The 24,344-nt window shown below is 34.5% G+C and overlaps 5 protein-coding genes across 5 annotated transcripts; 1 reads left to right on the top strand and 4 right to left on the bottom strand.

The window, feature by feature from the left end:
• The first annotated feature begins 87 nt into the window (after positions 1-87).
• On the top strand, positions 88-2,102 carry LOC126674379 (probable xyloglucan 6-xylosyltransferase 5). The gene has a single exon (XM_050368827.2). The coding sequence runs from the start codon at positions 478-480 to the stop codon at positions 1,834-1,836; it is 1,359 nt and encodes a 452-aa protein (XP_050224784.1). The 5' UTR covers positions 88-477; the 3' UTR covers positions 1,837-2,102.
• A 1,366-nt stretch (positions 2,103-3,468) lies between these two features.
• On the bottom strand, positions 3,469-4,935 carry LOC130015364 (uncharacterized). Its single transcript, XM_056105325.1, has 2 exons — positions 3,763-4,935; positions 3,469-3,655 (listed from the first exon to the last, which is right to left on the bottom strand). The coding sequence occupies exons 1-2, from the start codon at positions 4,333-4,335 to the stop codon at positions 3,566-3,568; spliced, it is 663 nt and encodes a 220-aa protein (XP_055961300.1). The 5' UTR covers positions 4,336-4,935; the 3' UTR covers positions 3,469-3,565.
• Positions 4,936-5,191: 256 nt separating this feature from the next.
• LOC130015363 (probable receptor-like protein kinase At5g61350) lies at positions 5,192-8,372 on the bottom strand. The gene has a single exon (XM_056105322.1). The coding sequence runs from the start codon at positions 8,123-8,125 to the stop codon at positions 5,558-5,560; it is 2,568 nt and encodes an 855-aa protein (XP_055961297.1). The 5' UTR covers positions 8,126-8,372; the 3' UTR covers positions 5,192-5,557.
• A 979-nt stretch (positions 8,373-9,351) lies between these two features.
• LOC126672874 (uncharacterized) lies at positions 9,352-16,067 on the bottom strand. Its single transcript, XM_050366822.2, has 18 exons — positions 15,783-16,067; positions 15,035-15,136; positions 14,734-14,816; positions 14,464-14,548; positions 14,282-14,368; positions 14,129-14,190; positions 13,507-13,697; positions 13,367-13,427; positions 12,522-12,699; positions 12,087-12,125; positions 11,922-11,983; positions 11,748-11,784; positions 11,365-11,414; positions 11,189-11,246; positions 10,608-10,683; positions 10,043-10,122; positions 9,892-9,960; positions 9,352-9,551 (listed from the first exon to the last, which is right to left on the bottom strand). The coding sequence occupies exons 1-18, from the start codon at positions 15,858-15,860 to the stop codon at positions 9,492-9,494; spliced, it is 1,458 nt and encodes a 485-aa protein (XP_050222779.2). The 5' UTR covers positions 15,861-16,067; the 3' UTR covers positions 9,352-9,491.
• Positions 16,068-18,676: 2,609 nt separating this feature from the next.
• Positions 18,677-22,164, bottom strand: LOC126674374 (pentatricopeptide repeat-containing protein At5g44230). The gene is made up of 2 exons (XM_050368820.2): positions 19,832-22,164; positions 18,677-19,739 (listed from the first exon to the last, which is right to left on the bottom strand). Exon 1 carries the CDS (start codon positions 22,008-22,010, stop codon positions 20,100-20,102), a length of 1,911 nt encoding a protein of 636 aa, XP_050224777.1. The 5' UTR covers positions 22,011-22,164; the 3' UTR covers positions 18,677-19,739; positions 19,832-20,099.
• Between the last annotated feature and the right edge of the window lie 2,180 nt (positions 22,165-24,344).

Raw genomic sequence — 24,344 nt, 5'->3', positions numbered from 1 at the left:
ATAATAATAGTAATTTGTTTTTGAAAAAATAAAAATAAACAGCAGCTAAAAACTACTACCATGTGTAATAACCAAAGTCAAATCGAAACTGATTAACACGCTTTCACTAACTCACATTCACAATTCAGACATAATGTTGTCTTCAAATCTTAAACACTCACCTCTCTCTACTCTCACAACCATCACCACCACCGCCGACGCTGCCAATCCTACATCCGCCGTCTCCACCGCCGCTTCCATTTAGGGTTTATCCCATTTCCCCCAAAATCCTCAACGCACCTAACAAAATCAAGAAACCACAAAAAAAATCAAATTATTACATTAAATTAATGTCAGCTTCCAGATCGAATTTATACTAAATTATACGAAAAGAAAAACAGAAGAGAGAGAAACCGCATCTGTTTGTTCAATTTTTTAAACTTCTCTCTCTAAAACCTTTGCTGTAACTGAATAAGAACAAACATTGAGGGAGCGGTAATGAAACAAGACAATACTCCTCTAAAGAGAGCCAGCGGAGTTGGCGGAGGAGCCTTACCGACCACCGCGAACGGCAGAGCTTCCGGTGGCCGTCCAGCAATGTCACGCGGCCGACAGATCCACAAAACGTTCAACAACATCAAGATTACTATTCTATGTGGGTTCGTTACTATTCTTGTTCTTAGGGGCACAATCGGTATTGGAAATCTCACTAGCTCAGATGCTGACACCATTAATCAGAATTTAATCGAGGAGACTAAACGGATCTTGGAGGAGATCCGTTCTGATAAGGATCCGACTGACCCGGATGAGCCACCGGAGCTTGAGTTCAACCCCAATGTTACCTACACTTTAGGTCCGAAAATTGGTAATTGGGATCAAGAACGTAAGGTATGGCTTAATCAAAACCCTGAATTTCCTAGTTTTGTTAATGGTAAAGCTAGGATTTTGCTTTTAACTGGGTCGCCGCCGAGCCCGTGTGATAACCCGATTGGAGATCATTATTTATTGAAGGCTATTAAGAACAAGATTGATTATTGTAGGATTCATGGGATTGAAATTGTTTATAATATGGCTCATTTAGATAAAGAATTAGCTGGGTATTGGGCTAAATTGCCTATGATTAGGAGATTAATGCTTTCACACCCTGAGGTTGAGTGGATTTGGTGGATGGATAGTGATGCTATGTTTACTGATATGGTTTTCGAGATCCCGTTATCGAAGTACGATAAGCATAATATGGTCATTCATGGGTATCCGGATTTGTTATTTGATCAGAAATCTTGGATTGCGTTGAATACCGGAAGTTTCTTGTTTCGTAATTGTCAATGGAGTTTAGATTTGCTTGATGCTTGGGCTCCGATGGGTCCTAAAGGTATTGTAAGGGAGGAGGCTGGTAAGATTTTGACTGCGAATTTGAAAGGGCGGCCGGCATTTGAGGCTGATGATCAGTCAGCTTTAATTTACTTGCTGCTTTCGCAGAAGGATCAGTGGATGGATAAGGTGTATGTTGAGAATCAGTATTATTTGCACGGTTATTGGGCTGGGTTGGTAGATCGGTACGAGGAGATGATTGAGAAGTACCACCCGGGTTTGGGTGATGAAAGATGGCCTTTTGTTACTCATTTTGTCGGTTGCAAGCCGTGTGGAAGCTATGGGGATTATCCTGCTGAGAGGTGCTTGAAAAGCATGGAAAGAGCTTTCAATTTTGCTGATAATCAGGTGCTTAAGTTATATGGGTTTGGGCATAGAGGATTATTGAGCCCCAAGATCAAGAGGATCAGGAATGAGACAGTGACTCCCTTGGAGTCTGTAGATCAGTTTGATATTCGCCACTCCGCTGATAAAAGCAGTAGATGAGGGAGCAAATGAATCGGAAAGTTAGTGAGCGAAATATGTTGGTTGTGCCATACTTTGTAGGTAATGTAATTCCTCAGTCAAAGGCAGATTTAAAGTTTATAACACTTTACATTAAAGTGAGTTTCTTTGGTAAGTTGTCTTTGTTCTGCTTCTGCAAACAAAATGTTAGAATTCTTTGATTGACATCAATATTGTCTTCATCCTGTGTTTTTGAGTAATCAATGAAGAAAAATCAAATATACAGTTTGATTCTCCTTTTTCATAAAGATCGTTTTGTTTTGTTTTTCTTTTCATTCATTCTTCGAGAAAGTAATTGATAAATTGATTGTATGTTGCATATATTATGGTATATGCAGAGAAGAATCATTTTGAGATTCCCAGCTTTTCTTTCAAGTTAAATAGCTGCCTTCAGATTATTCTTTATGAGATTCACTTTGTGATGTGCTACTTTTGAATTTTGTTCAATGCATTGCAGTAAGACATTCATTTGTTCTTAGTGAGATATTCCATATTGCTAGTGTGTTTTACTTGAAATAGACATCAGTTGCTAAGCCAGATGCCAGAATTTGTGGTTTGAAGTTTAAGAACTTGATTTCTCAAGATAGATCTTGCCATATAAACATATGACATTTCAAGATTATTTGTGTATGATATATGCATATGATCTCTGATAATATTCCCACCGGCTGTGTTTATGTTGTCTCCGCCTGGAAGCGAGTTGATGGAACGTGTTCAAACTCTCGTATTAATGCAGAGTTAGACTGTGTGAATCTCTGCAAGGAATACCAGAAATGCTTCTATTGAATTGAAGCAGTGCCCTGTATGAGCTGCTAAACTACCAACAGGGCTCAAATTTTCTGCAATAACTGTTAGACACCGTCAAACTTTTACTGTTTTACTATAAAAACAGTCACAAACTATTAAACGCTGAAAAGGGGGAGTTCTTAATAATATGCTCATGCAATTTATATGAAAATTGGGAATGCAAAAATCAGAACAGTATGGTTCACTTTACTGTAAAGCCATAATTGTTCAACTCCGACGTTGCCAGCAAGTTTGTAATTGGCAAATTTGTATGCTTTAGATGCTAAATTTTTTGGATCGACCCAGATTCCTGTGAATCTTAATGCTGAATAGCTCTCAGGCTAACTTTTTGTATATCTAAAGACCTCAATTTGAGTGAACTTTTAGATTCTACAACTTTTTTTAAAGTGCTCAAGAAATAAGCAGCTAATTCACATACTGTTTGGAATTGATGTTTAATGCCTCAATATACTTTTTGAATTCGTTTGGATTATTGGTTTGATTTTTTAAAAGTTTGCTTTTTCTAAATCTATTTTTTTAAAAGAAAGCAGCAGCTTTCACAACTCAAAAAAAGTCATGTTTAAAAATGTTTTAATTCGATCAGAATGCCAAACTCTCCCTCAATCACGTATTGACCACTATCCAAATTTATGAAAGCAAGACGTGCAAGGCTATTAACATTCCAGTCTGATAAATTTTAAAATGTACTCAAACTAGTCAAAACTAAGCTCAATTCAACTGCTATGAAAAATTAAATCACTATATAAAATGATGAACAATATTAGTAATAAATTTGTATCTAGCTACTACTAGTTTACCATTGCCATAGCCATAGCCATGTAAAGAATAAGAACACATAATGTATAACAATATCGGACATTACAAATTGCTAATCTTTCTAACTATAATCTGCTCTATCAAACAATTAATTCGGCAATTTTGAAGCAAGAACTTTATGCCTAGACAAGAGCACTTCATTCATTTGAGCAACCTGGTTCAATAGCTCCATAATTTTCTGCAAAATGACAGACACGACAACCAAAAAAAATCTTTAGTGAATCATATTCTCTCACAGGCATTTCAATAAACACCTTTGGATTAAAACAATAGCGAAAAACAAACCTTGTCTTTCTCGTTAACAATCTCCATCAAATGCTCCACGCTCTTTCTCGTCCGCCTCCGCCGCCGCAATCTAACAGAAAACCACCACAACACCACCGTCGCAACAAAAGCAACATTCTTGAATGACCAAAAGGACGGTGATCTTTTTCCTGTACTGCATCCAAAAAATAACCCCACGTTACCAATTCTAGAACGCAAGATCTCAAACGCAAGACTCCACCATTGGGGCAAAAGGGTAACCGGCGGCTGCGGCGGCGGTGGAGGAGGAGGAGTCGGAGATGGTGGAGGATCTTCGAAATCAGATTGCGGAAATGACAACGGAGACATAGGAGAGGAGGGAAAGTACTTCGGATCAGAATTGAAAGAAGAAGGAAGTAAATTCTCGTGGTTGCTTGGAGGAAAAATGGTTAAATCCTCGCCGGAGACAGCGTGGTGAGCGGTGGTGTCGGAGGAGGTGGCGGAAGAGTGGTCTCTAATTACAACCATAGAGAAGCATTCTTTAGAAAAGGAATTCTTGCGCCAATCTTTTAGTAGACCATCTATAATTGAAGTCTCAGTGTCATCTTCATCCATTTTTTTCTGTTCTTTTGTTCTTAAAACCCTAACTTATTGGAGAAGTGCAGTGTTGTAGTTTGGTTTAAATGGACCTTTCAACAATCACAAACCACGACGAATACTCAGCATCCGCGACCACAATCAAATTTGACAACCCAATCCCTCTCATTCGAGGTCCTATACCCGCGTCCGAACCCGACGACCCATCATCCGGCCCGTACGTTCTGGCTTTTCGAAACCCTCAATCCTGAGTCAATGCGTACAAACTCAGTGAATCCAAAATTATGTCGCAGTGCGAAGGCGGGGCGAGGATAGGGTGCGCGGTAGCAGCATCGGAGAAATGCAAGACGCCGTGGTGGCGGAATTTGACTGGAGCAAAATTGGCTGATTTAAAAGAGAGGGAGAATTGCGAGGAATGTGAAATGGAGAGGTGTTTGATTGTCGCTAAAGAGAAGTGCGTCGGCTTTGCTAAGGATAAGTGTTTTAGGCCTTTTAGTGACGCGAGAATTGTCGTCGAGAAAGAGAAGAATAGTTCAATTGAAAAATGTAGAAGTCTAAAAGCTAGTGAGTTGCTAGCTTCTGATCCAAAATATGAATGGTTTTTCAAGGTAAGTTAGACTGTAAAATCTTAAATTTAACAATAACATTTCACGTTTGTAGCGATTTAATCTCATTTTTAAAACATAGCATTGTACATCTCAATTTATGGCGCTTTTATATTGTGTACTCTATAGTCATTTACTCTAAAAGATACTAAAGAAACGGCGCTGTTTTGGATAAGATGACATCACCGAAAGGAACTATTTTTACAATGCCAAAAATTAAAAGATATCGCTACAAACGTGAGACGTTAGGATTTAATACACAAATATCCCTTAAAATTACTGCTATATTTTGCCAGTTACCCTAGCTTTTCTAGCTTCTAAAAATACAAAATACTACGAAAATGAAAAAAGAAGATTACAATGAACTGCAACACATTCAATGAAATGGGGAAAAAAGAAGCTTAAATCAAAAAAAAAAAAGGTCAATTCTGCAGAACACTCAACCAAAAGCTTCAATCTTTAACCATATCTCTCAAACTGCTAATTCTTGATCCTGAATAGCATACAAGGAATGCAAGTGGAAGCTCAAACCATGAAAATGTCTTCTTTTTCAGCATCAAGAACTATCTAGAACTTGCCAATGTATTACTGCTACTGATCATTTGGTTTCTTTACAATTTGATGTCTGGTTTTCGTTACCTTCCATTTGCTAGCTGAGAAAATATTGGAGACCCCACAGTTACTTCAGAATCATCATTTATTGCTACTGCTGTTGCAGCAGATTCCCCTCCTGAATTCGCTTTACTTGGCTTTTCCAAATCTATCAGATTTGTACTTTTATCGTCCAGTGCTTCAGCTTCACTTGAAGCCTCCTGAAGCTGCAATGCATACTCCAAGTTCCATAATACATCTCCCATTCCAGGCCTGTCGACTCCGTATTCTGCTAAACATTTCTCTGCAGCTTCCACGTATTTTTTCAGGGATCCTGAATTAATGGTACCTACAATTTTCGGATCAATGATTTTTTCGATCATTCCCTTTCTGTGCCACTGCATTGCCCATTCTGCCAAACTGACCTGCTCTCTTGGTAAGGCGGGGTTTATAACGGACCTGGCACACAAAACCTCGAAAAGAACAACTCCGAAAGAGTAAACATCGGATTTCTCGGTTAGCTGTTGCTTCCTGAAGTACTCAGGATCGAGGTATCCGAAGCTACCCTTTACGGCAGTGCTTACGTGCCCTTGATCCACTGATGCAGCCTTGGAAAGGCCGAAATCAGAAACTTTCGCGACAAAATTCTCGTCTAGAAGAATGTTTGTTGTTTTGACATCACGATGGATAATGGGCTGTGATGCACCCGTGTGGAGGTAATGTAATCCCCGAGCTGCACCGATGCAGATTTCGAGTCTTTGTTTCCATGATAGAGTAGGTAGGGTCGAGCCATAGAGGTGATCGCGGAGAGGGCCATTAGACATGTACTCATAAACAAGAATCATCTCGGAATTCTCATCGGAGAAGCCAATGAGCGACACGAGGTGTCGATGTCTGAGCTTGGAGAGCATTTGAATTTCTGTCTGAAACTCGTTTATACCTTGCTGCGAACTATGGTTTCCTCTTTTGATAGCAGTTTTAGTTCCATCTTCCAAATCTCCAATATAAACTTTTCCAAAACCACCTACACCAATCACTGCCTTTTCATCAAAATTTTGAGTTGCATTCTGCAATTCAGCGAGCCCGAAATACCTTCCGAAACCCTGATTAGAGAAGAAACCAGAGTAGCCACTCTTGCTTTTACGCGAACCGAACATGCTTGATCTTCTCGAGCCACTCTTACTCGAAAAGAATGTCGAATTAGTGTTTCCCTGCAGAGGAAGAAGCCATGATGAGAAGCTGTTTCGTTTCTGCCAATCCTGAGGTCGCTTCTGCCACCTGATAAAACTTATTGCTAGAAGTAGCATTGCTGACACTCCCATTGCTAGCCCAATTCCTGCAAGAATCTTCATTATGCTTACTCCGTGGGACACATCTGCAGCGAAAAATCCGTTCAAGCTTCCATCTATGTTGCTCATCTTTATCACCTCTAATCCATTCAGAATCGCATTAGCCAATCCTGACTCTATACCGGAAGCAGTTCCAACCTGAACTCTGACAGAACTGTTGGTGATTGCTGAGGCATTGACAACAAAATCCGCATAATAAGCTGTCGAAAGACCACCAGTAAGCGATGATAGATCAAGACTCGACACGCCTATCATGTCATTTATATACACATTGAAGTACAAGTCATTAAGAGACTTGCTGACAATGTCACAGAAATGCATTCTGACCAAATACGAAAATCCTGGATCAACACTCATCTCCCAAGTGAGATTGAAATTAGGCAGAACTGTCTCAGAATCCGCCATCTGATCGGCGGTAGCATAAACCCAAGGCGGAGCAATGTAGGGGCTCGCTCCGCCCTCCCTGAATTTAACGGTACTCGGAGGAACAGACACAGCTTGAGCTCCTTGTGGAAATGTGTTAAATGGTGTATCAGGAAACCATGTTCTTGACAACGTATCATTCTTCGGAGACACAATTCCGCCACCGACATTCAACCGATAAGAAACCTCAAACGCATAATTAAACAAACCATTAAAAGTTCCTCCTTGAGGAAGTGTGGCTGCAGAGTCAGAAATGAGGCTGGCAGGTGCAGAAACAACCTCAATAGCATTGATAAATGCGTAAGAGTTCTTGATAGGCTTGAAAATGAGGGAAAATCTTTCATCTGTAAGATTAAAGAGATATTCTTTGAAAACGACAGAACTATTATCTCTTACAGAAAATTCATGTAAAAGAACAAATTCGTCGGCTGCAACGGTAAAAACCGCGTCATTTAGATTGTATTTCGGATGAGGAAGAGGGTAGAAGTAAAGGCGAATCCAATGCCATCCCGGATGAGAAATATGAAGAGTATATTTTGATTCAGAAGGTAAAATTCTTGCTGTTTTATATAAACGAACAGCCGAAGAAGAAGTATTTACAAGAAGAGAATCAGCTGAAACCTGAACCTCTTCATTGGTTTCAAGATAACTCCGAGTCGAAGAATCCGATTTAAAGACTCTTCCATCATCAAGAGTAGTATCCTGAGATGATCCACAATCGATCAAGAAATTATCAGGAGGAGAAAATGCAAGATCATTTTTAGCAAAACTAAAATTTACTACAAGAAAGAAAAAAACAACTAAAAAAGTATGAGTTTTTCGAGTTTTTGATCCCCCCATAATCTTATCAGAAATGTACAAAAACTAACTAGTGGACCGTGACGGCGACCGCGGTGGTGAAGGAGGAGGAAGAAAAGGAGAAGCTGACATTTGTGAAGAAAATGTAAGGAAAGAAATGGTGGAGTTTGGAAGAAAGAAGTGAAGCGTGTGATTCGGACAAAAATAGTGAACTATAAGAGATAGAGATAGAGATAGTTGGAAGCAAGTAAGAGAAGAACGTGCAAGGTTGTCTGATGAACAAAATTGTAATAGCTTCTATTTTTGTTAAGTTTATTAAAGTTTGTTTGTGATGGATGAGATAAGACTTGGTAGTAACACAATATTCTTAACTGAAACCGAGTTCTGCGTTGAACCTTAAAAGATTTTTTATTATTGTCTCTATTAGTTTCTAACTACTACAACTAACAGAAAAAAGGGCCAAGCCTGCAGCTTTTTTAATCATCCAAAATGTTTTTAGTTGTTTTTTTTTTATTATTTGGCTTATGGGTATTGGAAAAAGGTGAGGGTTTATCTCTTGAATTGTTAAAGATTTGATCTTTTGTTATATTTGCTATGACATGCATCCCATTATGCTATTTTTAGATGCAGAGAATGTGGAGTTTAAGGATTTTATTTGTGGGTTTAAGACGGAAGTTAAGTTAAAAGGTTATCCATAATGCCACCTACTTATATTATTTACTCCAACTCAAAATGCTAAAAATGACATTCTTGACACTAAGATGCCAATTAAATTTAAATAAATTTCATCATTTTTTACTGAATTAAGTTACTAATCAGGGGTTGATATAGCAGCATACTGATATTCTATTAGCTTCAATTTCAGATGATGATATTTATTTTGGAAGGTCAACCGAGCTCCCAAACTTGTATCTTGAGATCAAAGCACTTTTAACCTTTTTAATCAATAGAATTTTTAAATTTATATCTTAAAATCAAATACATCACATATTTAAAATATACAGCATTTTAAATATACAGATTATGAGTTATTTAACCCCGAAACACCTTGGAAAAAAAACACAATATTTAGAATTTAAAAGTTAAAAGCAGCTTACTTATCCCTAAAACACAAGTTCTGAAATATGATTAATTAAAAACAACTTATTTGACCCGAGACACAAGTTCGAGGACCGGGTTAACCCTTTGCTTTATTTATTTTATCAAAAGACTAATTATATAAAAATAGACAGTGCTGAGCAGAAACTAAAGTTATCTATACGCACGAATGCAAATATAAGGACTGATTTGATAGTATAAGAAGTGAATTGATACAAAAAGAATAGGATCCACACACATGTGAATCAAAGAATATAAATTTATAAGTATTGATTTTGGTAAATGGTTCTTTTTATATATACAACTCTTATTATTGCACACTGCAGCCTTGTTCTGCAGCTCTCAGATACACCAATCCACGTTTTATTCTCTGCACAACGAAATCACAAACCGAAGCAGTTAAAAAAAAATCATCAAACATGGTAATTCTAGATACTACATAGTATCTCAGCTTTCGGTGATAACCATAATCGGTAAATACGAATTCTTTGCCTAGACCGATCCATCATGGATCACTCTCATAAGAATTCCATTACCGTTGAATAGTAGAGTTCACTGTGAGAGTGATCCACCATAAACCGGGTCTAGGCATGAGTTTTCTTGGATAGAATGGGCAACGAATAATGTAAGGTTGATGGTAAGTAACAGTCTGGCAGACCAATTAAAATGTATTGAATAATTCCTTAAAAGGTTAAAGATGGATTGTATACCTCTTCTGTATCCCTTAATCGCAGGAGCTCCAATCTTTCATCAGGTCTCCTTTCTGATAAAGTAGCAAGCTAAATGCAACCATAGATCAATATCAGAATGTACATCACTATCACAGTTGATCACATACTTAAAATAATCAAGGAAAAATACCCAGAAACTAAAGCGCTCGGGATCTAATGGCGTGGGCATCATTGCTTCTACATTTAATAGTCTCTCGAGTCTTCTTCGATCTGAGCACACGAAATAGGAAAACATAATGGAAAACATCATTTAAAATCCAAGCATCTTCTTTGTACTAAATACCTAATACAGCAAGTGGCAATCAAATCTCATCAAAATAACACTTTATAGTCTTACTATGACATATAGCATCAAAAGGAATAATTTCTACTGCCATCTTAAACTTAAGAACAGTAGTCAGTGAAATAACCAGCAAGAACATGATATCAGGAAATAATGTCCATAGGTAACATAGCTTGGTGCAACATTTTTTTACCACAAAAACATATTTATCACTTTTTCCCAGCCCAAAAACCACACTCGTCGCCTTTCCCCTGATTGTTCCATTGTGGTAACAAACAATGTATTAAAGAAAATTATGTCCCTAGATATATTTCATTGTGGTAGCACAATAAAAATTGTAGAGGAATAAACAAGGAACAATTAAGGGAACATGCACAGGTCATAATTCTTTGCTTTCACCCCAAGTGTTTACCTTGTCTTGCAGCATCCTTTGCCCTCCTTAACCAAGACTGGGCATATTCTGCTGCGTTATTTGTAATTTCCTGTAACTGAAAACGAACAGAAATGAATCACAGACCAATAACATGTAACATAAGGCGAAATATTTCCTGTATTGCAAAATTAGAACTTTCATGATCAAGATCTGAGGTCTAAATCCCTTCGGATAATTGTTAAGGAGAGAGGTACCCTCGCTTTTCATGTACACCAAGGAGTAATGAAATCTGAGGAACAGCTAAACTTAAACAAAGCCTCCATCCCATGTAAGTTTAAAGAAACTCAAACGAGTCGAACACATTTTATTCTTATACCCTCCTAAAAAAATTGAACCCATTTTTAATTGCTATGATATCATAAAAGTACAAGAACTAATAGAAGGTAACATGATTAATTAAATTTGATGAAATTAATGTTTATGTCAAAAAATGTAGATATTAATCTAACCAAGTATCATAAACTTTAAAAACATTTTCCCACCATTTAACATTTGAAAATCTATAGGCACCAAAAGAACAAGGAAAGGATATTGATGATGAGAAAGAAAAGAAATCATACTTCTGCTTTCCTTGCTGAAGGATCATCTTGTACCCATTCAACCTCCGCAACACGATACCTGCATCGATAATGGAAGAAAAAGAAAAAAATAAGGACGTGAAGGCTAGCTTAATTTATATAGCTTCTATTAATATTCCTAGCTATTGAAATAACATAATAGAAAAGACCAAGCTCACCCATCTTGATCCCAGGATCGAAGGATGCGACACCTACGACGACTCTCAACCTGCAAAAGAAAAAGATTTTTTATCACATAGGAATCAACATAAATATGTAAGGTCTAGATCCTGTACATTCAGATTTTTCAAGTTTCCAAGTGTTGTATTCTTTACCCAGTAGTCACAAACAGAAATAAAATAAAATAAAGGCCATCTAATGGCAGGTTAAGGTTCCAGTCCTGCATACTAATATTTTTATAAATCCTGTAAAGTAGTTCATCAAGTACACAGCCCTGCCACTTCTAAAATACCAAAGATATACTCAAATACATCATTTTCAAAGTGGTTCATTATGTTTCAGATTTCTAATTTACACGGAAAAGAAAGAGGAGCATTCATACCTCTAGATAAAATCGCCCATCAGGAAGTGGCTCACACCTACAAGCGACGATCAGTGATTCAGAACATTGTTATGTTTAGAAAAGAAGAAATAAAAAAATAAACACGAGAAAAGTCTAAAGACTAAACAGTTGAATGGTTCTCCATAACTAAAACAAAATGAACAAATGACCTACTCTGTAATCTCCACTTCACAGGCAAAGTCAACTATTGATCCTGTATTAGAGTCACGGATAACCTGCATAATCACAAAAAAAATTCAATGGTAAAAGGTTTCCAGGCTATGCAACAGCCCTTAAGGAGAAAAGAGGAGAAGAAAAGGACCAGTGTCAACAATCTACCATTCCCATGCGACGATTCCCTTCCATGATTCTCCTCACCTGTCATAATAATGTAAAAAAATGAGAATTAACATTAACTTTGCATCCAAAGAATAGTAATCGAAATAAATAACTTGAAGCTTTTAATAATCAATAATTTGAAATAAAATTCTTATTAAAGGATCAGAATCAAAACTTGGAAAACATAGAAGTAGTAACATGGACATCTCATTATTACATACATGCCACCAAATTTACAGTAGACATAATTGCAACTGTGATCTTAAAAATTGATATTTCTTAGATTCACATTTCATTTAAGCACAGTACACAATCACAAACACTGGTAATCCTTCTTTTAGATACACATAACACAAGATAATGATATACCCACCTTAATACTTTCATGTGATGAAATAGTCAAACTTTAGATTATCAATTCAATGATCAACTCACCATTAGTCTGTATCGAGGTTCAAATATGTGCAGTGGAAACTTCTGACATGGGATAACAACATCCATTACAAAAAGAGGGATCAGATCAGCACCAAAGTTCGTCAAACTTTTATGTTCATGCTTTCTCTCAGCAAATTCCTCTGGGAAATTCTTTTCTATGATGTTGTTTAACGTCACACTGTAAAAATTAAAAAAATATCATAAAATATTGAAGTTTTTAAGCTTTATGTTATCCTTCTCTTTACTTATTGCAAATTTTCCAGCTTGCAGATTTCACTGTTAGGGACCAACATGACGAAAGGAAAGAGGTGTTGCTTATTGCCAAGAACACAAAAAAAAACAACAACAAAGTACATTTTTCAAATAAAGAACTTAAAAATGTCTATAACAAGTGCTTTAGAATTATTGAAATTGTGAAAATGACAATTAACTGCAAGAACAACTTCAAGAAGGAAATTACGGTTCACACTACTCATCAATTGCTTGGCATGCATGTTAAATCATGCTACAAATAAAATTCTGAGACCATAACTTTTCCCACATAAAAGGTGTTCTCAACAGCTAAATCTTTGATATTAAAACAATAAATCTCCACATCACCAAGACTGAAGATATTAGTTTATATACTTTCAGTCGGGCAATAGGATGCTTCTCATCATGCATTTTTTGATGCAGTACCCACACTAGATTTCCTAGATGATTGCCACTCATGGCTGCTTTAAATTAAGACCAATCACAAGAGCTAAATTAAAATTGCAGACAGAATTTACATGACTCGTGCACCTCTTTCATAATGCAATCCAAGCACAAAAAAGAAAATTATTGCTATTCGATAAGAACATTACCTGACTGCACATGTTCTGGGACTGATAAATAGAACGGTTCTACACAATGGACATTTATTACCTGACATGATAATATGGTCAGTAAACATAATAGATATTATACTGTTGCTGAAGTGGCATAAAAAGCTAGAAACACTGACCACAATCCATGGTCTGAAAAAGACATGAGCGGCAAAAAGAATGCCCACAAGGAGTTGTAACAGGTTCATACAGTAACTTTAGGCAGAGCGTGCAATCAAATTCATCACTACGTTCAGGCTTGCTGTAGCTTCTCCTCGATGTGCTGGCTGCCATTTTCTCCAAATTCTGAAGAGAAGCCCGAAGAGGATTGCTACAAATTACACAGTACTCAGCAGAAGAGGGAAAAAAACATATAGTACACACAAAGAGCAAATGGCATGGTGGTAGTAGACCATTCTACAGCACGTAAGTTGTAAATGAACCATATAATAAAACCTTATGCGCTCTCTATCCCATAATAACAGGCTTACTTTCCTTCTTAATCCTTCTCCAAAATACAGGCCATTTTTTTTTTCAAAACTAGGATTTATTAGCTGGTTTCATATTATACTAAATTGGAAAGAGAGAAATTTATTGTTAATTAAGGATATCATGGGGAAAATACACTATTTTAACTACAAAAGCGTTATTGTCTAAATCTATATGAAATAAACTATAAACTTATTATTTGTATGGAAAAGGGAATAAGTATCTTTTAAGAGTTTTAAAAGTAATGGAGCAGCAGGGCAAATAATGCAATACCTAAAAGGATCAACCTGAAGGCCTGAAAGAATAACATCCCGAGCTAGCTCATATTGTTCCAACTGCCAATCCAGATTGCAGGTTGAATGTTAAAGTAAAGAACCCTCGGAGAAAAAGAGAGAGACATAGAGCGAAACTTCAATTTGATCTTACCAGGATAAGAGCACTAGATTTTAATATGTACGAATTCACTGAACTGCTTCTGAGATTCATCACCTTCTCGGCATCTTTCAGAGCAAGCTGAAATTATACATTAAATAAAAGAACATAATTATACTTCAGAAAATATTTTAAATGAGATAAATAATATTTCCAAATTTAGAGAGAAGACATACTTCAGCATGTATAGTAGGATCCAGTCCACTAAGTGGTTTATATTCAGAAGCAGAAGGAGGTCTATGTTTCAGGAATTGGCTAATCCTGGTTAAAAAAAATGTTGCAATTGCAACAAAACCCGTTATAGTAATCAATGTAAAGATCAAAGTACTTCCATGTGATACATGAATGGTCATACTATTGTAGCACATTGAAAAAATCAAGAAGCCAACACAATGAATGATATAATAAGCAGGAACACACAATTACTGTATCAAATGAAGCCAAACCTGCTATAAGCAGCGCTCCTGTTTCCAAGAATGACAGGATCTCCAGGTTTAACATTATTGGCCCTTGAGTAACAATTAATTGCCTGATCAGAGAAGATTAATCATCCTCAATTCAACTTAAAAACAATATTTACACCATATAATCTACTTCGAGCCAAAATTTAGCCCCCAAAAGAGGCGGTCTAAGTTCAGAATTGCTGCAAATAAAGCAAATTTCGAATATTTTTTTCTAACCACCAAAATGAAGAAAGTAGTAAAACAAAACAATTCATCTTCTGCATAACTGGCCAGAAATATTTACCTCCTCAAAACGATTCTCCCGGAATGCCTTATTCCCATTCTGAACCAGATCAAAAACATGACTAAACCTATCCCATGACAATGATGATCCGCCTTCATTGGCCTACAATAAATTCAAGATTTCTCTATTTGAGACTCACAAACATAAATTATTGCATTATCAAAAACAATTGAGAAATGGCAACAGCATTAAAGCTATTGAATAGTCATAAAATTCCCAGAAAGTGACAGCACAAAAAAAGCTATCCCCTTTTGCAAAGCACAATTATTTTCTGCATAAATAATAAATTACTATCCAAATAATTCCTAGATTCTTTTAAAAATTTAAGGTTAAAAAGGAGAGGAAAAGATTGGAAATTTGATCAAAAATTGAACCTCGGATTTCTCGGCAAGTATAGCAGTAAGCGAAAAGACAAGTTAATAGAAACAAATAAAAATTACAATCAGTGTATGTATCAGAAACTGTTATGAGCTGGGAAACACTTTACCAAAACAAACAAACAAAAAGAAACAAAATCAAGGACAATAATAACAATGATGCCTCTGTACTGTTTGGCTTCCAAGAAAATGCATAAAATTACATACTGTCCGATTTAAATTTTTTTTTTAAAAGACAGCTTTTTTATCAAAACACGCATGTCAAGTTGTTAATTTAGAATAAATTTTCCTGCATTTTCTGGGTAACCAATCACTCAAACAGACAGACATTCAAAGAGTAAAATCAAAAGAAAAAAAGAATTCAAATTTACCCAAACATAATCCTCGACGTCTTGAAGACCCTCTAAAGGCACAAGAGACGGCGTCGTTTGGTCGCCTTCGCCGGACATTGCATCAACCAAGACAAAGTACGAGGTGAAAGAGAGTGTTTTGAATGTGAAAGTGAAAATAGAAGAAGACGAGAGGAGTGAGTTAATCAAAACAAAGTGAAGGTTTGGTGTTGGGGTTTGGGTGTCGTGTCTGTAACCTTTCGTTCCCCATACGGACTATATTTCTCTACGTGTTTTCTTTTCTTCTTCTCCGCCAAAACTAAAACTTCCAATTTAGACGTCTCTGATTCATTTATATCACTCTCTCTGATAATCTTAGCCGCTCGATTTCTTGATTCTTTTTTTTTTATTTTTGACTTTGACCAAAATATAGTGATTTAATAATCGAATTTGTGGTCAAACCGATGTGGTCATCAATGGCCGATTCATTCACTATTCAACCGATTCAAATATTGATTCAACCGATTAAAAACATAACAAGATTAATTAATAAATTCATAATTATAGCATATTCTAACTAATAAATAAAATATTATATGATTTAACAGCTTTAATAATTTTAAAATCTATAGTTTTTCGGTTTAAAGAGAAACCGTATTCAACTTTTAATTCAACTCAAATCAGATTGACCATCAACAAGTCGAACGTGGTTTCTAAAAAAAACACAAAATTTCCTAAATACCACCAACCACTAAACAAATTTAGTCCAAAAATAATAGAAGCAGCTAATTTTAGAGCTGTATTTTCTAGAAGCATAAGATAATGTTTCTTTCCTTCTCCAAACAGAAGAAGAAATTCAAACAAAATATTTTAAAATTAAATACATAATTTTTATCACTAAATCAAATAATTCTTTCATCTATAATTAGTAGGCTGATTTTTATTTTTTGTGTTCAAAAGTATAGCTTATTTTAATTTAGAAGTTTATTGACTAGATAAATATTTAGAGTTCCCTTAACTAAATTAAGTTTATCCAACTAAAAATTAAATCTATGAGTATTGTTTTAGTAAAAACATTATTTAATGATTTTTCATAATTTTAACATTAAAATCATTTTATATGCATTTTTTGAGTTGTTCTGAATCACTTTTAATAAACTGCATTCGAATGATGAATGATTTAATAATTAACAAAAATATTATGTAGTTATTATAACTTTAATTATAAACATTACTATTTGTAAGTTAAATAAGTCTATTAATTGGAGATCGGAGTGAAGGGAGTAGAATATCTTAATGCTACACATTACATAAAAATAAATAAGCATCTTTAATATTAAATTCAATGAAAAGTATACTTTTTAATTGAAAGTGATTATTTTTTTTTGTTCTGAATTGACATATCACCTTATTGTTTTTGGTATTTTAAATTATAAAACATCTTTTATTAGTAAATTATATAAGATCTAAATGTCTTATTTGTCATATATAGTATGTATGTATGTAATCCCAAATAAATTAATTGCTCCATGTTATAATATTAAATAAATATTTTTATATCAATGCAAAATAAATTAGACTGGTTAATTTATTTGCACAATACACTAATAAAAAATTTAATCATCAATATACTATTTATATCTAATAAAAAAAATTACTATTTATATCTGATAAAAAATATACTATTTATATATTTAAAAAATTATTAAAGTATAAAATTAAATAAACAGATAAAAAAACTAATTTAAACCAATAAAAAAATTTTCTTTGTTTGTTTGTCTAAAGTATCATTTTAAAATGAAGGAAGCATTAAATAAAAAAAAGGCATAATGAAAATTGATTTGACTCTTTTATCGTTAACAAACAAATTTCATTATATATTTTATACTCTATCTGTCCCAATAGAATTGTATACTTTTTTCATTATCACAATTTAAAAATATATAATTAATATTTTAATTTTTTTTTTTACTGTATCCTTATATACTATAGTCAACAATGCTCATTTTCTTATATGTATCAATAGATTAAAATAAATAATGATTCATTAGTTAATTTTAAATAAAAATAATATAGAGAAATTAGTTTAAACATTATTATTTTTTAGGAACAGACAAAAATTTTGAGATAAGAAAAATAAAAAAGTGCAAATCTATTAAGACAGAAAGAGTATTTAATTAACAAAAAAAAATGTTTTTTAATAAAAAAATGGTTTATTTTCAATTAAAAAAAATGAAAGTAATGAAAGGAAAAAAGAGAATAAAGTCGTATGAATTGTCTAGCTTTTAAAAGTAAAGTATAATTAAAACTAATATCATATATCCAAACTGTGAAGTAAAAAAAAGCATAATTAATTTATAAAACCGGCCAATATTACGGTTCAGTCGGTTTAGTGGTTCATCAGTTTGGAAAGTTTATGGAGTTAAAAGAAAGAAAGAAGTGGCCGTCTTCATAGTAACAACATAAAATCATCCACCGTGGAGGCCGAAAGATGCCAACATAAAATCATCCAGTGCATTCTTTTATAAAGGTTTTTTAATTTTAGTTAATTTGCCAAAATTACATAGTGAAGTCAAACATTAAACTTATTCCACTAGTTTTATAAAATTAGTAATTAAAATTAGTAAAATTACATAGTGAAGTCAAACATTAAACTTCTATTTTCTTGATAACAAATCACCTTCTTCAACACATAACCACACATTTCTTTTTTCAAAGTTTTGGAGAAATGCAATAATCAAATATATTAATCATTTATCAAGTAGTAGTACTTTATACTTTATCCAATCTCAATTAGAATTTTGTTTGATGGACACAAATGAGTATAAATACACTACTTAGTGCATATGAAATTGTAAGTTAATAAAAAAAAATTATGTTAATCAAACTTAATTTACTTACCATTTTCACATTATTTAGTGCTTAAACAAACATAAATCAAAGGTTTAAGGACATTAGACATCAATTTTGTCAAATCTCATTGTTAGTTAAAATTGGTTATCATATACAGAAGAAATGTCCATTAGTGAGTGTCATCTTCGTCTCTTCCGGCTCAGTAAACAACGAATAACTAAGAAACAAACAAAAATCAACAATTCTATATCATAGCAAACTGTCAAATAAGCGTCAAGAATCTGCAGATTTTGTATAGAATATAAATTGGACCGCCGCATCTTATAGTTTTCAACCATTTTGCCTGCTGTAAAGAATCTACAAACTGCTTAAAACGGTTAAACTCAATTATTTTAATCACTAACCAACCTAATGTCAGTACATAAGATAAGCCAGAAATGCCAATTGCAGTAGGCAGAAACAGCAGAACAGCTGATTTTGAACAAACTTAGTAGGATTTGATGCTTTGAAATAAAGAAACTTCACATGACTGTGTGTTTAATTTAGTTAATAGAAAATACCTTCCACTGCCGAATATCGGAAAGGTGATGGGTTCTTAGGTTCCACCTGATGAATAAACCGACATGCTCCTTTATTTCTTAGGTAAACTGTAAACGAGTTCGTTTTCAGCTCAATGAAAGCACGACTCGAGCTTGTTCGTTAGTCTAGATGAACCTAGCACGGCCTCTATCTCATATTCAATAACATGATCAGCTCGTTTACTTTCAAAACTAAACCAAACCGTAAACACCAAATATTATACAATTTCAAACCAAACTGAGCTGAAAATTTTGGTTTGTTTATTCAGTTTGGTTTGATTTTGCACATCCTAGCTCTATGAAGAGATAACAAGGCAACTGAAACAAGTTATAGAATAAAATGAAATCAGGATATTCAGCTTGGTTAATAATTATAAGAAAAAAGTAGAGTTTGGAATTATAGAAGTTGCAAAGGTAAGTATGCAGTTTTCAGCTAACCGAAAGACATCCTTTCTCAAAGGCATCCAATTCTTTGTGCAGACATTTTTGCCAGTTTGGAGCCAAGATGAAGCCATCACGTGCTCTTCATGCTTCATTTGATATCCTGGTTTGGTTCTCGGCTTCATTGCTGCAGTTTGCAAAAGTTTAAGTTAATACGTATAAAGCTGTACAATATCCTGATAGAAGCATATTTAGGTCAGAAAAAGTGAATTTGTATACCTAAATAGTAGAATATGCAAAACTTGCACTCGTATGACTTGCATCATGCCATGTCTTTAGTACCAGGTAACAAATTTGAGGATTGAAGTGCCTCCAACTCTGTAAAAAACATATCATCTATGCAAAATTGGTACGCAGTGGAACCATTTGCATGGATTAATAGAATTTCGCGGCACAAAGTATGTGCACCGATGCCTGGTTATCACACTGGAACTGACCATCATGTAATTATATGTGATCTCAAACAACATTTAATTCCTAACTTCAATCACCAAAAATTACCACAGGAGCATGTTCCCCCGCGGAAATGATGGAATATCATGTTATCCCTCACAACAATCTCCCTCCCTACAATTTTGGATGCACCGCACATAAATAAGTGGCAATCCTCGCAGATCCGCAAGTTCTTCATAATCCTTACAGTACAACCAGGATCCAAACTGATCAATGCAAAGGCCAAAGTCAATTTTTCACTATGAGTCATTAATATACGTCTTTTTTCTTCATCACTCAAATCATAAGGTAAAGAGCTTAGATTCGGCTGGTATCCATTAGCTTGCAATCTATCCAGAAGATTCATCAACACTTGCTTAATTTCAGTAGACATAAAATGAGTCATATCGCCTGAAAAGAATTCGTGAATTACTCCTTTTTTGGTCTCAATCCAGCTACATCCAGGATTCTTCTTCAAACCTTTCTCTCTCATCAACTTCCTTACCCATGAGACATCCTGCCACCTTCCAGCAGATGCATATATGTTAGAAAGAATGACATAATTTCCGATACTACTAGGTTCAAGCTCAAACAAATGTCTAGCAGCCGTTGTAGCCATGTCAGGGTTTCTATAGACACGGCAAGCTCCAAGCAGTGCACCCCAAACTTCTGCTTGGGGTTCAACTGGCATTGTTTTAATAAGTTCCATTGCTTCATTCAAACGACCAGCTCGTCCAAGCAAATCCACTACACAAGTATAAATTTTATACGATGGTTTAACGCCAAAATGATTTTCCATTGACCTAAATATGTCCAAACCTTCTTCCACCATACGTGCATGAACGCAGGCCGTAAGCACTCCAATTAATGTAACCTCATTCGGCTTTACCTCAGTTTTCACCATTTCATTAAACAAATTAATCGCAGCAACAGCATGTCCATGCATAGCAAAACCCTTTATCATTGAGCTATAAGAAAACACATTCTTATCCTTCAATCCTTCAAAAACTGCATAAGCATAATCAACAATCCCACACTTCGAATACATATCAATCAATGCTGATCCCAAGACAACACTATAACCCGTGAAATACCCATGTATACTCTCAGCAATATGGTGAACCCAAAAAGCATACTCCGCTGCACCCAATTGCGCACAAGCCGAAATAACGCCAATCAAAGTAACCTCGTCAACTTCAACACCAGCCTCTTGCATTCTCTCAAAAAACCGAATCGCCTCTTTGGGCTTAGCATTCTGCGAAAAACCAGTAACCATAGCAGTCCAAACCACCATATCCTTCACAATCAACCCATCAAACAACTCACGAGCAGAATCCATATCCCCAATTTTAGCATAAGCCACAATTATCTCCGTCCAAGAAATAATATCCTTCACAGGCATTTCATCAAACAGCTTACGTGCACATTCCAAAACCCCGCATTTCACATATAAATCAATCAAACTATTACCAACAAACAAATCAAACCCAACCCCACCAATCAAAACACACTGCCCATGCATTTGTCTCGCTAAACCTAAATCAAGAACCGCAATACACCCCTTAAAAATTGCAGTAAACGTAAAAGAAACCGGCCTAACATTATCAATTCTCATTAAACTATAAACTTTAACCGACTCAGTTAACAACCCTTGCATTGAATAGCCTCTGATCACAGCAGAATAAAGAAACGGGTTAGGAACTATAACCCGGTTAAAAATAGACCGAGGATAAGGGTCCATGGGGATATTGAGAGCAGTAAGTTTACGGACAAGCTTAGTGATAATATACGAGTTTTGGGCAAATCCATGGAAGAGAATATGGGCGTGAACTTGTTCGATCTGAGAGAGATTGGAGCAAGAACTGAGCGAGTTGAAAATCTGGGTTTCGAGCTGTTGAATTGAGTTAAAGGATTGATTAAATTGTTTTGGTAAATAGGAGACGAGTTTGTTAATGAGGTTAGTCATTGATCAACTGCTTTCTGTTTTGCCATTGGTTTTTGCTTGAGAAGTTTATTAAAGTAATTGTTTTGGCGCGCCAAGGATACAATTTCAATTTTAAATAGTTGTCTGTTTTTCATGAGCATTTGTCAAAAATATACTATATTTAAAAATATTTGGGAAAAGTATTCCAGAGTAGAAATATTCTTTTTCTATTCTTTTTTTTAATTTATTTTTCTACTCTGAAAATTAGTAAAAATACTCCGTTTTTCTTTTAAAAAATGGTTTGAAACTGTTTTGGAAACGGTTTCAAAAATATGCATATAGAAACTGTTTGAAACCTTTGAAAACAAAATTAGAAACAACTTTTTAACCCAATTTTTTTAAAAACCGCTTGAAACCCCATTAAAAACTGTTTATAAAACAGTTTCTAAAATAATTTCAAATTGTGTTTTTTAAACAACATTTGAAACTGCGGAGTAAAAAAATACATATTGAAATTTTTGAGTACGACTAACAAGGATAAACAGGATCAGTACTGGAATTCTTCAATCTTCAGTAGAAATGCATAATGAGTTCTGAAGTTCCACATTGCAGAGTCATTTGCTTCGGCCTACAAAATCAGGGAAGAAAATATATCACTGAAAGATCCTGTGATTATATCTGTCAAATTATGCACAGGATAAGTTGCTAGTTCTGCACGATATGCTATTGGTTCGGCAAGAAAGGTTGTGGGTTTGACAGGAGAGGTTTTCGGATATTTCAGGCAGCAGCAACACAACAGGAGGAACCACAGGAGGCGCAGCTACAACAGGGGGAACTATTGGAGGCGCAACAGCAATATGAGAAATCATTGGCGCAGCAACAAGAGCAATCGACGACGCGGCAACAAGTCTAGAAGCAAGAGTAATCACCATAGTTGGCATTTCTAAAATGAGCTTCTTACTTCTATTTTGTAATTCATCATTCAATTGAGCTAAATCCATTATCATTTTATAAGCAAAGACAAATGGTGGTATCATGCCAGAAAAAGAAATGACAGTATTAAACCAAGTAATAGTGAATTTATTATCGAAACAAGACCGCAAAGCAACTAAATAAAGAATCATACCAAAGAAAACCAGTAAATCAAAGTAAAATTCATTGACTGTATTAAACCAATTAAACAGTGAATTCATAACCGAAACAAAACAACAAAGCAACTATTAAGAATCATGCCTAAACAAAAAAGTAAAAAAACAATGACAGTATTGAACTAATAAAACAATAAATCATAACCGAAACCAAACCGCAAAGCAACTAAATTCATGATCATGCCTAAACAAAATAGCATATCAAAGCAAAGTTAAAAAAATAATGACTGTATTGAACAAAATAAACAATGAAATCATAATCGAATCCAAACCGCAAAAATATAATGGTATGGCACATTGTGACAACAATTCAAATTTATACGTTAATAATTGGCATGCTATATTATTAAAATTAACAAAAATGATAATGAGAATAACTGTATGGGCAATCAAAATATTAAATAGAAATTTAGAGTCAATTGGGGTATAGATTAAAGTTTATGAACGTTTCAGAGACACAATAATCCATGGACTGTTAGAATAAATTACTCTTAAAGATAGTACCGATGAGTAACGACATGTCTTCTCTTTGCTATACAAAAATAGTCAATTTCCTTCCAAGAGTTCACCTAATAATACAAATCAAGATTAATAATTTGAAGAAAAACTTGTGTCTCAATGACTTTAATAATATAAATTGATCAACTAATTATCTAAAATAGGGTTTGGAAATTCATGAAAAAACATGTGTCTCTGTCACTTATTTTCTTATTGAAAATAATCTCTTATGGATAGAGATGAATGATTTATGCACAATTAAATTAAAGCCACAAAATGTATTGTTTAATATTTAATCTTAAGATATGAAATAATAATGTATCAATTGAGTTAATGAGTTGATAAGTAAGCTTCAACCTCCAATTAATGATATAAGCAGCCAAATAATATTGGTTAAATTAGTATTATATATTTAGACTTTAGAGCAACCTAATCATATCACATATATAACTAAGATTTTATAGAAATTTCTCCTTTATATATTCCTTTTGTTTTAAATCATCCAATTTTGTTTTTATGTACCAGAATTAGCTTAACTGTACTTCCACACCGACAATATTTTTTTAGAAAAAACTTTATAAATTGAGAATTATCCATTTTTACATTATAGAACCACTTAGCAATAATAGAAGATTTATTATCACTTTAAAAAAATTACATTTTATAGTAACAAAATGGAGCAGATTCTAAAGCAGTTGATAGCTATATTCTAAACAAATATTCGCCTCAT

This window comes from Mercurialis annua, linkage group LG3, assembly GCF_937616625.2.
Source record: "Mercurialis annua linkage group LG3, ddMerAnnu1.2, whole genome shotgun sequence".
NCBI classification, from domain to species: domain Eukaryota; kingdom Viridiplantae; phylum Streptophyta; class Magnoliopsida; order Malpighiales; family Euphorbiaceae; genus Mercurialis; species Mercurialis annua.
The sequence above is the reverse complement of the archived record's forward strand: the minus strand, read 5'-3'. Positions and strand labels throughout refer to the sequence as shown.

What these genes read in the sequence shown, in the direction of transcription:
- LOC126674379 (XM_050368827.2), top strand. Translation starts at nt 478, where the DNA reads ATGAAACAAGACAATACTCCTCTAAAGAGAGCCAGCGGAGTTGGCGGA.
- LOC130015364 (XM_056105325.1), bottom strand. Translation starts at nt 4,335, where the DNA reads ATGGATGAAGATGACACTGAGACTTCAATTATAGATGGTCTACTAAAA. An exon ending in TTGTTAACGAGAAAGACAAG is followed by an intron (nt 3,656 to 3,762) that starts GTTTGTTTTTCG and finishes GTCATTTTGCAG; the next exon opens with AAAATTATGGAGCTATTGAA.
- LOC130015363 (XM_056105322.1), bottom strand. Translation starts at nt 8,125, where the DNA reads ATGGGGGGATCAAAAACTCGAAAAACTCATACTTTTTTAGTTGTTTTT.
- LOC126672874 (XM_050366822.2), bottom strand. Translation starts at nt 15,860, where the DNA reads ATGTCCGGCGAAGGCGACCAAACGACGCCGTCTCTTGTGCCTTTAGAG. An exon ending in CGATCCTGGGATCAAGATGG is followed by an intron (nt 11,247 to 11,364) that starts GTGAGCTTGGTC and finishes TTATCGATGCAG; the next exon opens with GTATCGTGTTGCGGAGGTTG. An exon ending in AAAGGATGCTGCAAGACAAG is followed by an intron (nt 10,123 to 10,607) that starts GTAAACACTTGG and finishes TCGTGTGCTCAG; the next exon opens with ATCGAAGAAGACTCGAGAGA.
- LOC126674374 (XM_050368820.2), bottom strand. Translation starts at nt 22,010, where the DNA reads ATGACTAACCTCATTAACAAACTCGTCTCCTATTTACCAAAACAATTT.